This window comes from Acanthaster planci, linkage group LG20, assembly GCF_054643075.1.
Source record: "Acanthaster planci isolate LZ-2023a linkage group LG20, COTS_SCS, whole genome shotgun sequence".
In the NCBI taxonomy this organism is placed as follows: domain Eukaryota; kingdom Metazoa; phylum Echinodermata; class Asteroidea; order Valvatida; family Acanthasteridae; genus Acanthaster; species Acanthaster planci.
The window spans coordinates 6,465,640-6,482,275 of record NC_141796.1 but is presented as its reverse complement, the minus strand read 5'-3'; the positions used below and the strand labels follow the sequence as shown (position 1 = coordinate 6,482,275).

Below are 16,636 nucleotides of genomic sequence, written 5' to 3'. Positions count from 1 at the left end.
CTTCCTACTCACATACCAAAATGCACAACTTTCTGGGAAGCTCAAACACTAGTCCTTCCTCCCTATCAACCCCATTGAATTTAAACAGAGAAAGAACAAAATATATTGAAACTGTTGATACAAATCAGCTGAGACAGCCTGTGTGCCGAATAAACGTTTTTGAAATCTAGGATGGTACAAAATCGTTTGAAAACGGACATCAGCCCAGAAAGCGATTTTCCCCGTCTTTGTTCCTAATCGGGTGCGCTGACTCCTGAAATCAATTGGGCTGAGACAGCCTGTGGGCCGAATCATTCGGGGCGCTAATTAAGTGTGCCCAGGGGTACCCCCTACACATTCCTTAAGAGAAAATCACACTTTTTTAAAATCTAGGATGGTACAAAATCATTTGAAAACGGACATCAGCCCAGAAAGCGATTTTCCAGTCTTTGTTCCTAATCAGGTGCGCTGACTCCTGATATCAATATTATAGAGCGATTTCGATTTTTGCTTTTTCGCATTTCACACTCTCTAAATAAGGTCCAGCACTCTTTTATATTTCTGCCATTAAATTCCATGCTTCTTTAGAAATGGCCGAGTTCATATGCCTCCAACTTCCTTAATAGAAGAGAAATTGACAGTATACAAATTGCGAACCCGTTCGCGAAGGTATTATTTCGGGGCCATCATTGTCTGCACTAGCGCCCTCATCATTTTGCATGAAGGCTTTGTGTTTTTTCGTACACATTCCGTCCGTGTTTCCTGTTGGTGAAAAAAAGTCTCAGTTGTTCAAGTTGTTTCACAGCTAAGATACATTACAGGGAAGGATTTATTTGATATTGCTTTTTTCTGTAACTTGTAGACGTTTATGGGCTCTTTCTGCTATGCCTTGATCGGCCTCCGTAGAATTTCTAGCCGGTTACGTGAAGGGTTGCTTGGAGCCGTAAAAATAGCGTCCAGCCGAAAATCAGGCTAGCCGAAAATCCGGCCCGAATTTCGTGCCAATTTCAGCCTGGTTCACATTCGTCCCATTTACGTTTTTTGTTGGTTTTTAGTCAGCGTCCCATACTTTGGTATAAACATACCAAACCATGAGTCACCATGAGTGACACGAGGTACCACACAAATTTGCAAGAAACTTCATTTACTGGCACTTCACGTTCGTCATCGGCCGCCATACATGTAGTTAATTGTGTAACTGGTACCGTTGCCTATCGACGTGTCATAGCGAGGGCGAAGTCGGGTGGTTACCAATGCAGTTCAGAAGGAGAAACATGGCGGCGCTCACTGTAGCCCTTCGAAAAACATCCACTTTTCCGAGTAAGTTTTATGCAGTGGTTTCAGGTTGACATGAGATAAATTCCCACCAAATTCCTCTAGTAATAATTTGGAAAGTATTACGAGGTATAGAATTGTATATTAGGTCTTAATAAAAAAGTACTGTGCTTGAAGGGAGTTAGAACTGTCCGGTTTTTTACAATCTACGGAAGCATATAGTATGTTTTTAATTTTTTTTTCAAATTGTAATGGTTTGGTTGGGTTCGTTTGTGTGATTTGACCCGGGCCCAGTTTCATGGCACTCCTGTCTAGTTAGCAGAACAGTTATGCTTACTTTATCATGAAATTTTGCTAGGCCGAACAGTACGCACGTTTTAGCCAAATTTTCCTCTGAGGTCAGCGTACCTTTGTGACCTTTTGCTGTGCTTACTGCCTACGGTCTCCGTAGGAAAGCAACTCTCTGTGACATCAAGGTAGGAGCTGTGTGACTTGTGTGTGTGAAACCAAACTGCTTCATATCGACAAGTCAACGGTGTTTTCACCTCGTTGCGACCTTGGGTTGCAAAAGCTCCCAGATGAATGCATACAGTCACGTCTGTCGGTGCTCTATGAAATTTGGTCAAAGTATCCTATTCTTCAACAATTATTATGTGATACAAGTGCTGTGAATTGCTTAGAATTCTGAGCTGGATTCTTCATGTTCAAGCAGATCACATTCAATTTCACTCCTGGATGGCCTCGGTCAAATTTTTTCCACCAGAGTGTATACTACGGCCAGTAGTCGCCTGCGCCAGCGAGTCGCACCACCGCCATGCTGGCACGTACCACCACTCGCTCACGCCAAAGGGGAGGGGCGGACGGTCATCATTCAGTGGCACCGTGGCGGCCGTGTTTGGCGCGAGTGGGTTCCTCGGGCAGTATGTCGTCTGCAGACTAGGTAAGAATTCTTAACAAGCACAAATCTTCACACTTCGCTTGTCCGACTGCCCTTATATGCTGCTGGGATCGGCTATTTTCTTCAATATGCAAGACGTAATTTCTTTGAGCTGTCAGTAGATAGGCTTTGTTTGAACAGTAACACACACAGTCAACGCTTCCACACAGGCATGATATGGACACGCTGAGCGTACTTTAAGGTAGCAAACATCCCACCATAGAAATATGGAAGGGCTGCGCAGCACCATGACCGGAATATTGACAAGAATACAATGTAAAGTCAGTGCTCTGAAACATGTAATTGCCAAGCTTTCGGTAACTGAGTACCTGAATCTGCTTGCCCTGAAGAAGGTACTCGGGTACCGAAAGCTTGGCAACTACATGTTTCAGAGCACTGATTTTATATTATATTCATGTCAAACATCCCGCTGTGCTTTGCACCTCTGTGGGTCTGACGTACTTCCTTCACCGAGCAATGTGAAGGATGCACGTACCTAGATGCCCCGTTGGGAAATAAGATAAATTCAAGTTTTTGTCACCAAACAATGAAATTGAGGGAACTAATCGAATCTGGAAAAGTTGAAGAAAAAACTCTCTGCCACTTTGTGTCACAGGTCGCGAGGGGTCACAGGTCATGATCCCACATCGTTGCGATCACTACTATCTGATGCACTACAAGGTCATGGGCGATCTGGGCCAAATCCTCTTCAGGGTAAGTGCAGTTCTCCACTGCAGTCCTAAATCGTACGACAAATAATGAGGGAATATCGCCCCCAACTCTGAGGCTCTGAGTGAGAAAGGGTCGTGTTACGACGAAAGGTTTGCCTACTTGTGTCTCCAGTTTGGACTGTAAATCATGGTTGTGTCCCGAGGTCATCATGGAAACAGTTCTGGAGCCAAGGTGATGAAGTTGAAGATGGTCCTCAACACCCAAGACTTGCGGGCATTGAAGCATTCATTTCTGTTGCACAGGGCTAAGTCATGCGCAACATCTACAGGTAGCTTACAGCCTTGCAGTTTCTTGACAATTGTGTGTTTGCGTTCACAGCAATGCAATTTGCGAGACCTGGACCTCATCGCGGACATCATGAAGCACTGCAACGTGGTGATCAACCTGGTGGGCAAGGACTACGAGACGAGGTGAGCCCTGGCACCCTCTCAAGCCACCGTATTCCTCAAGGTTTTCAAATACTACCTGAAACTCTGCTTATCTTTCAAATTTGTTAGGTCACGTAAAGTCTCAGTTCTTAACATTTTGTAACTTTGCTTTGCATTTATTGAGGTGAGCCTTACCAGTGAACTTCGTACCTCTGGATGAAAATGGTAGAAAGTAGTTTTGCCTTATATTCGTCTTGCCCTAGGAATTTTTCCTTTGAGGACACGCACATCGAAGGTGCTCGTAACTTGGCCCGCATTGCCAAGAAAATGGGTGTCAACCGATTCATTCACGTGTCAGCACTCAACGCCGACATGGGGTCACCGTCCAAGTTCCTACGAACAAAGGTGAGACTGCCCTCCGTAAACAGATAATGAATTTTCAGTCAGTAGTGGCAGTTCATGCGTTGCAAACTCATCCATCTTAGATACTGATTGACACAAAACTAGTCTCTCAAGGCCATTTTGTCAACAGTTGTTCAAGGTTGGTTCCTTGGAAAGAAGGGTCCCTTCAGTTTGTGTACCACACAAGGTGCTGTGCAAAATGGCTTCATAATTTCGTACTTCATACTTGTGAGCAGCGAGACAGCTTTGCTTGTACACACTGTAGGTTTTTGCATGCACACGAGATTGTTTTTCCCCAAAGAGCAATAATCATGGGTGACATTTCTCAGCTTTTTAGCCGATTTCAGCTTTTTTTGTTTTGGATTTCTGCTTTTTTTCCTGGCTGGCTGCGTACAAAAGTACAAGAGATTCTCACAGTTCAGCTTCTTTATGCCTTTTTTGCAGCTGTTTTCAGCTATTTTTATCATTGGTCAATCTCACCCCTGAATAATGTTGAGTAATGTTGTGAACTGGTTTATAACCGGAGGGCTGCTGTATGGTCCTTGTTTTGTGACAGGCTGCAGGCGAGACCGTGGTGAGGGCGGAGTACCCGGATGCCACCATCCTCAGACCGGCCCAGATGTTTGGCAGGGAGGACCGCTACTTCAACCACTTTGCCAGTAAGTCCAGCCGGCTGTAGCTGCCAAGATAGACTCGTGTGGCAGGCCCGAGATCTACCAAATGGCATTCAAGTACAGTTGGGAAGATGATTCGGGTGTTGACTGACGCCGTATCATTCGGTGCGGAGTCAGAGATTCCGAGGTCATGGAAAATCTTGGGGGGAAAAAGGTTGTCCTGGAAAATCATGGAAAATTGGGGAAAATAGATTGTACTGGAACCCTGTTGTCAGTGGAAACAAATCATGGAAAAGTCATGGAAATCGAGATTATGCAAGGGTTATTTTTGATGGGCTGGTATTGACATGATAACAGAATGATAAATGTACAGGCCATTTCCCTGTCAATTGATAGTAGTGGCTCAAACAGTCCTCGGGTCATAATACCAAAGAACTTTTCTATGCAAGTGGCGTTAAATGTTATGGAAATCGTCCTCTTTTAGTCATGGAAAGTCCTGGAAAAGTCTGGACTTTGGTCTTCAGAGTTGTGCGAACCCCGAAGTCTCTCAAGCAAAGAACTTTTCTCTGCAAGTGGCAGGGGCTGTGGATGTCACAGCTGGGGGGGGGAGTTGTAGAGATTTGTGCAGAATTCTGTCTTCTCACATATCCTTCATTCTACAGATCAGAGATTCTTTGGTGGTGTCCCGCTGTTTTTTTCAGCAGGCCACATTGTCAAGAGGCCGGTTTATGTAAGTCACAGAAATGTTGCACTGGCAAGTTTTCTATCTGAGATAGATTTCGATGTCTTTTAACCACTTCCTGCCGGGGCAGTTATTAATGTTGATGATGCTGGGCCGGGATATTTATCATTTTTTTCTGTTTTCAAAATTCTTTAAAAACTCCTATCTTCATTTACTGGACACTCACAAACACGTGAAGGACTGTCTGGTGTCCACTCTAGCCTGACAGACAAAATCTATTGACGCCTGAGTATTTCCGCCATGCCTGCAGCCTTGTAAAAAGAGCCCAGATTATGCGGTGTTATAACTTTCTTTTGTTCACGAACCTGGCTCAGTGTGCTGCTGACCTCTTGTCAATAAGGACCAGATTAGCATGCAGCGGTGCTGTGTGGCTCACCCCTGCGGTGGTGGATCGCTTTTGTCCCCGTTGGTAATCCGCTCGCTCTAAATGCCCCAAACCGTGGTATACTGTTCAAAAAAAAAACTGGATTATCTCCACTTTTGAGAGCGAAAAAATGTCCAGCAGCCTGGTCTTTTGTTCCGAGTATGGTCTTTTGTTACAAGGCCCTGTTCCCTTTGTCCGAGTTCGGAGACCCTGTCCACGCATTTAAAGCATACGTGTCCGGATCCAGAATCCCTGGCAGGAAGTGGTTAAAGTGTTTTTAATGCAGGTAATTATTTTCCCATTTCAAAAATTAAATTGTTGGTTTTTTTTTTGTTTTTTTTTGGTTACCGGGCCAGATCCCTGTAAACTATGTACAGGTAAATTGTGAATGCTCTGAACTTTGGATGCCGAGGTTGGAGGAAAAATGACCTAGTTCTGAAAGAAATCAGTCATAGCTTTCAATATGGTTCAAAAACTGTTGGAAATTTTCACCGCGGTCTTTTGCAGATTGTTTTGACTGTATTCAGTTTCTTGTTTTTGCACAGGTGGCTGATGTCGGACAGGCCGTCATGGAGGCCATCCGGAACCCAGAAACGGCCGGCATGACCTTTGAACTTGTCGGGCAAGTTGTCCTTGTTTACTTTATTGCAAGGCAGTAGACCTGTTGAAAAGCTCAGCGGGAATGATGGTAAACCGACAGGAGCTCTGATGCCTTTTATATTGGACTCCCTTTTCATGGAAGGGAGTACAGAAAATTGAGAAGAATCCCGAGACAAACAATAATTTATCATCACCCCTTCGATGCAGTGATCGCCATACCAAAGAATTACAGATGACACGCCATTACTTTACTCCCGTGCTAAACCCTCTCATTCTTTTGTAAACATTTCCCCTCGTTGACTTCTCCACTCCCTACAGACCCAACGGCTATCTTCTCCCCGACCTGGTCGATTTCATCTACCGGGTGACACGGAGGCCCTACATCAGGTACCCCGTGCCCAGGTACCTGCTGCGCTTCGTGGCCGGGATCCTAGAGAAGTCGCCCTTTGAGCCGCTGATGACGAGAGACATGCTGGAACTGGTGAGTTGATGTCTTTTTTTTTTTCTTTTCGGCTGCGCTCCGGAATTCCAGAGCTACAAGTGTGTGCATCGCCGGCATGTGACCACATATTCTTGACTATATAGGACCCAACATCCTTGATGTTCCTTCAAGGGAGCTTCCAAAAAAACTATAATCCTTTACGGTGCAGGCAGCCAATTGAACACTCTCTGAACTGAAGTCTCGAGGGGCATCAAGCCCTACGTAAGGCAAAAGTGTCCGGTTTCTTATTTTCCACAATATCGACAATCCTCTGAACCCTGGTGGATTTTGAAGGGTCTGGAATGGTCAAGGCACAGTGAGCAATTTGTACCTTCAGCCTGTTGTCCACTCGTGCACCTCTGTGACTATCAATATTTGTGGATCAGCTCAGCACATCTCTGAAACCTTTAGTGGTTGCATGGGGCACGGCAGGGCGACACTAGAGTCACATCCAGTCCTCACTGATAGGCAGTACCTTCAAAGCTTGAGAGAGTTTACCAGCTGCTTTATCCCTAACCCTGCCAGACGCAGCACAGTGCATCAGGTGAAAAAGTCTGGCGTACTTTGATGCTGTGGGCAATCAACAGCAGCTGAACAAACTGGCCATGTTGAGACAATGGGCGCTAGTCCTGTTGAAAAATGCCACTGTTTGATCTTGTGGTGACTGGCAACCACGGACTCCCAGGCTGTTTGGCTTTTGGGAGGGTTAACCTGTTGAATCTTGTTAATGCACCGGGTAGGTAAGCCACTTTGACAAACGATGCAGTTTGATGCACCTGGCAGGTTTTCTGGCCAAGTACCCGTGGAGGGTTAGGGTTAAGTTGCAAGTATACTTTCAGTACAGTAACCATTAATGTCCAGAACCTAGTTCATAACTGTTGTGGCCTTGCAAGTGCCAGGTATAACCACTGTCATGTCTGTATCTCTCTTTTGCAGCAACACACTTCAGAGAATGTCACTCCTGGCATGCCAGGCCTGGAGGATCTGGGCATCACCCCGACGCTCGTCGAGATGGCAGCGATCCGTGGCCTGCGCAGGCACCGCGCCGATCGGTACTTCGACCTGGGCATCGACGAGGTCGAGCCGGCACCAACTGTCAAGTAGATGCGAGGATAGTTCCCTCCGACTTCCTAAAATGTACATTTTATTATATCAAAGATCTTACAGCTACGCTCGCTGATTTGTTGACAAGTTTGCAGTTTGTGGCTCCCGTGGAGATATGAATTATAGCGTAGATCCTGCAAAAATGGGTACACTGGTTCTGCTTAGAAATTCTAGGAAGTTGCACGGGTACAGAACGAAAAAGAAAAGGCCTAGGATGTTGAGCACTTGTGCTGTCAAGTGTGTATTGCCCAAGACTAGAGTGAAAATAAAGGGGAAATACTTTAATACTGAGGTAACCTGTTGGGAATTTGCAGCACCCTATTTTCATCTGTGACCTGTCAACACACAATGAACTGCAAGTCAGAATTTTCAAAAACTGAGATATTGGTATTTTTGAATTCAGCAGAAAAAGAGCTTTCCAGTGGTATGTACATGGAACACTTGGGGTAGAAATATCAGGAGACAAAGTGACATTATTCTGGCAGCTTTGCGTCTTTGTTCCCGGCATTTTTTCACAATTTCAGACCAGGCACAAATAATGCCATCATCAAAATTGCTGAGAAAATGACATTTGTAAATTACATGATCCTGTGAAATATTTTGAATTAAAGAGAAGACGGGTTACTCTTTCCAAATATTACAAAACCTCAAAATTGACCTTCGCTTCAATACGACTTAGACCCTCAAAATAGGAAAGAGTGAGATGCGACTTTACTCTCATTTTGTCGTAACAGGTCACATTTTTCGAGTTGTGATAATTAACGAGCACCAAACCTGTTGCCAACTGAAAAAAAGACGCCACTTCCAGAATGTGGCCAGCATGCAAGGGAGAAAAAAAGGTTGACAAATACATGCTCTTTGGTGCAGCACAAATTTTTCGAGTCGGTTCCTCAATGTAGCCATTTACTTGAGAGCTTTTGTTTGCAGGTCCAACCTGAAGGGAAGGACTGGTCTTGTAAGACGGAAACAGAGACAAAAGTATGATTTGTACAGACTATATTGCAACCAGGAGACACAAACGCAATGAGTGAATAAAGTTAATGTTGAGTTTGGAAATTCCAGTGTGCCTGTGTTTTTGAATGGCAGAATATTACATAGACCATTTCAACACGAGATACACACAACATTAAGAAATTAAAACCAGTTAGGTTTGGGCGCGAACTATAGTTTGACCATTAGCCAATAAGCCATTTGCGAGTTAAATAAAATAAGAGAGAATAAAATCTGGTACACTGAGTTCTTGAAATTCACATGTACATAAAAACTTGAATTCTCCATATTAAAACCACTGTTGCTTATACCCAGCAAGAAATGAGACCGAGGGGTACCCCCCCAACATGTCCAATCCCTATACACATTCCAGACTATTGTTACTTAACACATCTCCCCAAAATGTCTGAAAGGAATTCCCCAGATTCCTGCGAGACAATGACCAAAACAAAGCAGGGGGGGTTCTCTCCGTCTCATACCTTGCTGCATATGCTGTTGCTATACGTCTTGATTCGGGGCAAGCTTTTGTTTAGTTACATAAGAGACACCTTGCAACAATACACTGTTCTCAGTGGATAAGAACAGCACAAAGGAACCAGTCCATTCCAGAGATGGTGGTCGCTATGCAATAGCTTGCCCCGAATCACGAGGTATAGCAACAGTGTCTTCAGTCTGGGGAATTCAAATTGTTACGCTTCTATGCAATCAGATAACACAGTGTACCAGATTTTATTCAAATTTAACTTGCAAGTGGCTTATTGCTTTTTAACAATGCGCATGTACAGTTCTGTTACACTTGAAGGACCCTAGTTGGTCATTTTGTAAAAATATCATCGTTACATTTTGCCGTTGGCTGCGATTCTCACAGTGTAGATGGTCATTGAAATCTCGTACAGTTATTTTCATGTGAATGGTTCCCCCGTAATGATAAATGAAATCGGCTACTGATAAACCAGCGGTACGACCATAACCCTTGGGCCTGGTTCAAAATGGTTGAAGTTCCGGCCATGTTAGTCAAACCCTAGTTAACTATAGTCAATGCTCGAATTTGCCCTATGCATATATTAACTTTCCCCTTTAGACTGGTCCCCATTCCCTTCTTTCAGTGTCTAAAAAGATGTATGAGAAGGATCAGGGACCAGCTAAGATGCTGTCCTCGCTTTCCCTGGTACGCAAGTCCTGGCTCCCATATATAAGTGGACGAACTTGCACGTGGACCAGTGAATTCTAGTGCCTTCCATTTGCTCCTTGCCAAGATTCACTGCGCCCTCGTTTCAGTGCACAGAGATCATCCAACAATGAAGTCTAGCCTTGAACAAGATGCAAACTGCTCCTATCTAAAAACTGCACACATGAAGCTGGAACACTGAGCACACCCCAAGTCGTAAAAATGATCGATTTTGGGTAGCCACAGCAGTCGTATCATTCAAGAGTTTCTTATTTTCTTTCACAGCCGTCAGGGCTTGGCTTTTCTTTTCTCGCCTCTACCCTTTTTCCTCTCGGGCTTTGCCGACGTTGCCGTCTGTGCTTCTGTTGGGTTCCGGAAAGGTGTTCTCTGAAATCATGAGAAAAGAAGCATGTAAGTGCAGACATAAATTTCACGCTGTCACATCTATCGTTAGGTAGCATTTAGCAAAAGTTGGATGACGTCCTCATAATACTGCGACTAACATCCAGGGTGTCAATCTGTCTAGAGCAGAAGCACCCCCCTCATCGGTTGAAAAGAAGAGTGTTGATCGGATGCGACTGCAAAACGTGCACTTCATAGTTGTTCGTGAACCAGCGAAGTTCAGTTCTGACTAACGGTGCCTCCCTTGCTAAGAAAATAGCGCCCTCTCTTGGTCCAGCTTGAGACCCATTCATCCTACCATGGCAAACTTTCATTACAAGACTTTTTTTCCCCGCATTTTTACCTCATGGAGGTTGCTGAAATTTTGTTCACCTGTTCCTTAAGCCCCACTGCTGCGTTCAGAATGTGCGAATACATCCTTGGCCAATGTGTATGTAGAAAATATTCACAACTCTGCACCTCTGTCGTAAATATCCCAAAGGAACTTCTTACATGAAGACTTACATGAACCCAAGCGTGAAATGCATAGCAACTGTTAGTCTTTCATAGAGCAGGGTGCCAGCCTAAGTTGAAAGTCTTCACACAAGAGGTTCGTTTGGGATATTGACGATGAGGGGCACGAAGCAGTGATGTATTTTCCACAGACATGTCACCCAACGACGTATTTATTCTGAACCTAGCAAGTTGGTAATTCAGGACACAAGGAACATTTGAACAAAATTTCAGATACCACGGTCGGGTAAGTACATGTATGTGAAAAAAAGAGTGCTGTGAACATTTTTGCTGAGGCAGAATGAATCGATACTGTGGGTGTCAGTCACAATGCAATGAAAATGTGGTCCAACCTGGACTGGCAAAGAGACAGTATTGCCATAGAAACCGCAGAATATTTGACGTTTATGTCCTTGACTCCGTCGTATGTAGTGGCTCTGTGGAGTATAACTGGTCTTACAGCCCCCACTCAAAGCTTAATTGAAGAGGATCGGTGAGATAATTCCAGCAATTCAGACTTATGACGTCTGCGCTTTTACCTGGGATTTCTTGATCTTGGCCTTCAGAGCCTTCACATCAACCCGGGTGTCTGTTGTGGTTGGTGTCTTGGGTTTGGTCGCCGAGGGCTCCTTAGGCGGGACAAAGGCTTGGTTGCGCTTCTCGTGGCGCTTGACCTCAGCTTCAACCTGCTTTGCCTGAGAAAGACACACCCCCCCGAAAAACAAACCATAAAATAATTACAGCTGCACGTTGAACAAATTCACAAATTCACTTTGCGAAGCTGAGGAAAGTTTTGAGATATTTGAACATTTTGTACTGGAGGTAATAAGTGGTCACTTAGAGTAAAATGTCATGTTCATTACGACTGACAAATGTACACTTGGGAAATTTAATCTGAGATCTGAGTGCCATTCCATGAAATCCATCACTGGACACCAATTTTTTAAAAGGGTGACGTCTAGGGTCAACAGATTTCTTCGATTTCCATGAAGACGCTACTGGGGTCCCAAGTGATTTTTGACACCGCACAGGACCCGATGACCACTCACCTTCTTCCTCTCCCTGGCCTGAGCCTTGCGCTGGCTCTCCTTTAGGAAGTACTCGCCAGTGGCCAGCTCCCGGTCCATCTTGCTCTCGGGCTGGGCCGGCGGGAAGGGGGTGTACTCCTTGGCCTTTTGCCGCACCTTGCGCGGCCGCCGGCGCTTGGCCAGGTTCTTGGACTTGAACTGAGGCAGGAAGCGGTCCCAGGACTCGTGCTTGAGCTTCTCGTCCTTCATCAGCTCCCGTTTGATCATCAGTGTCTGGTAAAATAAGAGATGGAAAGAAGTGAGAGCCTAATGGAAGAGCCCCATCTGATCAGAAATGCTGGGGCTTCAGTGGTGTAATTGGGGTACATTTTGTGAGGTGGGGGGAGGGCATCTGGAGATCCTAATTCTCTAGAGGGGGCACTACGTAAGTTCCGTCGCTGTTAAAACACACCGACCAAGGCAGCTTTGATGTTTTCCTTCTCTAATTTTTGAGGTGGGGTGGGTTATGGAGGACACAGGGCTCGAGGGGGTGCTCTCCACACTCAACTTTAGTAACACCACTGCATGGTGTAGAAGTATGGCACAGGCATAAATATGAAGCCGTGATTTAAAACTTTTATCTATCATTTGCTTCATGATTTCAGTTTTTACAAATTGGGAGCAAGACAGCTAAATTCAAATATGCATGACACAATTGCAGTAAAGTATCTTGCTCAAGATTATAAGTACCCCAAAATACCAATAGGGGTTAAACCCACATTAAGAAAAGCCAGCCTTTTACTGGCCTCTATGGGGTCTATTTCCAGTAGTCCTCATATCTCTTAATTCTCTTTTTTGATATTTGTTCAACTCTTTAAGGGATCAGGGTTAAATTAAAATGATTAGGCAGCACCTTGATATTGTATATGGGATGGACGTTGCGCATGGTGTCCATGACTATCTTGTGCACGTCTCGCAGCCCCTTGTAGGGTCCCACTGCTGCCACCGTGTTCCCCTGCACCATGACATAGCATTGGGTCAGCAGCTCCACAGCTTTTAGCGTGGAGCCGTTGGGACCGATGAGACGCTGGCGCCGCTTGACAAATCGGTCCTTGTTGCGCACCAGCCGGCCGATTTTGACGACCTCGGCCGAGATGCCGTCCTCCAGGACACGGATAGCCTAATGGGAAATAACAAAACAGCATTATGGGATTGTAGGTTACATTTTTTTGTGAGGCAGGGAAGTATTTCATAGAGAGAAACACAAGCAGCTGCAAAGTTTCATCCTCACTCTCTTGACGGCTTTTTGACAGACAGCTAGATGAGTTAATATCCTCCACATGGAGGGCACTGGATGCAGGCCTTTACTTTCCAGCAAAGATCCCAAATGGAGTGATTGGAAAGTGCTCCTCTACACCGGCCTGGTATTCCTTGGAGCATGAGGTGGCCAATCACGTTGAAGTGTTTTTACAATAAAGCAGGGCTTAGGTCATCTTCCTTTGGTAAGGAAGAATGTGGCAAAGCAATGTTGAGTGTCGTGGTCTTGTGATTAAGAGCATCGGATTTGTAGTTGGCAGGTAAAGCCGCAGGTTGCGGGTTCGAATCCAGCCTGGGGTCATGATGCATGTGCTCGTCAGCAAGGCACTTTGTCACTCATTGCCTCTCTCTCCACCCAGGAGTAATTGGGTACCCTGTGAGGGCAGAGATGGTTATTGCGGTTGATTTAGCTGCTTTGCGCCGAAATGGCTGTATCCAGCAGTATACTCCCCAGGGAGCTGAGATGGTTTTTGGAATGTTTCATAGGCCCAGTGAGCAGGGGTAATAATAACGGAAACCGCTTTGATCCAAGTTTAAAGGGCGCTATAAAAAAAAAGGTTTTATTATTAATGTTTGACAAAACCTATTTCGCATGTAAACTTTGAACTTCCAGTGGGGAAATTGGTGCTTCGAGTGAACATGGAAAGTTGCAATGGTCTTTACTTGCTTGTTTGGTACTTTCCGAGCTTTTCCTTGTGAGTAACTTTTGACAGATCAATTTTAAACTTCATGAGAGGAAGGTTGCAACAAGACACTATTCCAAGTAAGATACAAGTGTTCTTGTTTTTTTCCACCATTAGCTCATTACTAGGTCCACAATGATCGCTCCTCACCTGTTCATAGGGCACGCTGCGTGCCAGGAGTTTGATCATGTCCCGGGCCTTAACGAGAATGAACGGGTCCCAGGTCTTGCGGGTGGTTGCAACGGTCATGCTGCCCTCGATGACATCAAGGGAGGCTTTCAGATGCTAATGAGAGGAACAGAAAAGTGCTTCACATGACTCTTGCAACCAATCACACAACAGCTGGCATGTGTGGGTGATACAAGGATTTACGACATCTCCATTATTAGTGAGCAGGTCATAAGTGTGAGTCCAATGAATGCAAAATTGTGAATGTTTTTCTCACAGCACTGAGTAATAAAGCACTAACGGACAAATCCAGCATTAAATACTCACAACTGTACTCATTAAACATTCACAACTGTACTCATGGAAATGTATTCAATTTTATACAACAGTGCTGTGTATGCACTCACATGCTCACTCAGGGTTTTCTCCACCAAGGGCCAGCACTCCCGCAGGTATTTCTCCCTGTACTTTGGGAACAGCGTGGCAAAGGAGCTCTCCTCTAGCACGCCATGGGGGTTGTCTTCCGGGGTGAACTTGGGCTCTTCCCATCCCGGGGGGACCTCAAGCAACTGGTCTTGTTGGCTGGCACTCTTTCCTATGAATACATCATTTTGTGCACATTCATTCCAGATGAAGCTTCAAAGCAACAGTTTTACTTTAGGTATTCCCCCTCACCAGAAGCCTAGACTGACAAATTTAATATTGTGACTGAGTCACTGTCTCCCTATTGTATTTGGTACTTCTTTATTACTTCTTATAATAAGAGAAAAAGGATGAAGCAAGAATCAAATTTACATGTTGATTTAGTTTATTTAAAAGAATTGTTTAAGTCAACAAATGTGATATGTTTGAAAATTTAGTAATAATTAAACCAAAATGAAAGAATTTTTCACTGAATTTTAAGAATTAAACTACTACATTCCAATTGAAAAAAACAAGCATAAATAACCAAATGTTTCAATACCATTGAAATATTTTTTTATTTTATTTTCTTTTATTGATACTAAAATTTTGACCACTTCTTTAAAAGCAGCACTAAATCCAACAAGGTTCCTATGCCCTATCTCCTCAGCAAATCATTACTATTAGGAGGACCCTTATCATGTAAAAATGCATGTAACACATTGAAGGTCTACCACAACATTCCAAGTGGGGCGTTCATTACCATTAGCACGCTGTTCCTATAAGGAAGCAAAGTCACAACTCGCCTGAATAATTTGGCGGTGATGTCCTCTTTCATGTCAGAAAAAAAAAGAGGGAAGGGCTTTGGATTTTGAAGGATATTTTGATGTAAAACGACAGTGTAAATGATGCAATGAAGAGCTGTGAATGAAGACGAATCAGCGCATGTAGATGAAAGTTTCTTTTATGAAATTCAGTATATCCACAATGGCTAGGTCGGGAACAAGACGTGAAACAGATGGCGTGATGCGGTCGTCTTTTGCCAAACTCTGGTTTGAAAAAATCTGGTTTTCTTGCTTAAATTTTGCCAAATTTAACTGAACTAGAGCTAGGCCTAATAGGATTGAGGAATGGATCCTAAAGGTCTGAATGTCAGTTAGTTTGAAAAGTGGACTTCGTTTTCCTTATCATAGAAACAGGGTGCTAATGGTAATGACCCCCCCCCCAAGTAGGGGCCTAGGCCTGCCAAAACTGGTTAAAATTTCACATTTTCTGTCTTCATCCTCCCAAAACTTAATAATTCAACAATGTTCAGTGTGTTGGAGAAGACATCCAAAGGCCATTTTAACACCTAGGCCTAAAAGTAAAACATTAAAAATTTCAACGAAAATCAACTGGCATGACTGGCAGGTCTAGAGGTTTTCTAATGCAAAAATAGTCATGTGCTGCATATGTGATCGTGATGATGCCGCATTACCCCCAGAACTGTGGGGTCCGACGTCTCCCACGGGGCGGACGTCGGACCCCACATGGGGTAGACATGGGTCAACCATGCCGCATCAATTCAACAGTGTTGTTAAAGCAAGAAATTCTGTGCCCTGCAGAGTAGGCCTAATTACAGACCGCAAATCTACATTAACGGAAAGTTGTTTTTACAAGAATACGAATGAATGTTTTTAAAGGTAAAAGTTAACGCTATTACTATAAAAAGAAGTGGAAATAAAATGTGCCCCACCAGACAACTTTTCAGCCATGGAGGTCGCCATTTTGAATAGCTCCCTCTTTAGACTGGGATTGACAACAACATTGGGCTAGGGGCGTTACCGCATTGAGAAAACAGAAATATCGCTTTCTTTTTTGTTCGTGCTTAAAATAACTTTTACATCAACCTAAGCACAGAACATGGGCACCAAAGCGAGTATCTACGAATAGATTTAGTGGCATTCTTTTGTTCCTAATTTTCATAATCTGGATAAAAATAAAAATGATTCTTTTCCTTTTTTTCGGGGGGGGGACAGGTCACATAAACGTTGGCGGCATTGAAACAGTAAAATCGCCAACATTGTAAAACTAAAATAATAAATTGCTTTTACTTTCCATTCAACCAGCCAACGGTTAGGATCATTTGCTGAACTACCAACTGAGCTTTAGCCAATGGTCAGGACAAATTTGCCTCTCTGGGCGAAATAAGTCATATAACTCCCATTATACAGCAGACTAACGGTCGGGAAACATTTGCCTAACTACACACTATGCCATGCAGCTAACGGTCACAAAACATTTGCCTAACTATGTACTGTGCCAGCAGACGGTCAGTAACTTGTGCCTAACTGCGTACTGGGCCAGCTGTTATAAAGTGTTTGCCTAACTCATCGAAATAACAGTCCTGAAAAAACCACCCAACTTTGC

The 16,636-nt window shown here is 44.1% G+C and overlaps 2 protein-coding genes across 2 annotated transcripts; one reads left to right on the top strand and one right to left on the bottom strand.

Annotated features, from left to right (window-relative positions):
- The first annotated feature begins 1,148 nt into the window (after positions 1-1,148).
- Positions 1,149-8,654, top strand: ndufa9 (NADH:ubiquinone oxidoreductase subunit A9). Its single transcript, XM_022232676.2, has 10 exons — positions 1,149-1,299; positions 2,018-2,194; positions 2,808-2,905; positions 3,242-3,333; positions 3,555-3,696; positions 4,250-4,352; positions 4,970-5,037; positions 5,959-6,035; positions 6,332-6,494; positions 7,431-8,654. The coding sequence occupies exons 1-10, from the start codon at positions 1,233-1,235 to the stop codon at positions 7,596-7,598; spliced, it is 1,155 nt and encodes a 384-aa protein (XP_022088368.2). The 5' UTR covers positions 1,149-1,232; the 3' UTR covers positions 7,599-8,654.
- krr1 (KRR1 small subunit processome component homolog) lies at positions 8,578-15,999 on the bottom strand. The gene is made up of 7 exons (XM_022232679.2): positions 15,963-15,999; positions 14,233-14,420; positions 13,808-13,942; positions 12,571-12,837; positions 11,700-11,951; positions 11,190-11,345; positions 8,578-10,143 (listed from the first exon to the last, which is right to left on the bottom strand). Exons 1-7 carry the CDS (start codon positions 15,991-15,993, stop codon positions 10,045-10,047), a joined length of 1,128 nt encoding a protein of 375 aa, XP_022088371.1. The 5' UTR covers positions 15,994-15,999; the 3' UTR covers positions 8,578-10,044.
- Positions 16,000-16,636: the final 637 nt, after the last annotated feature.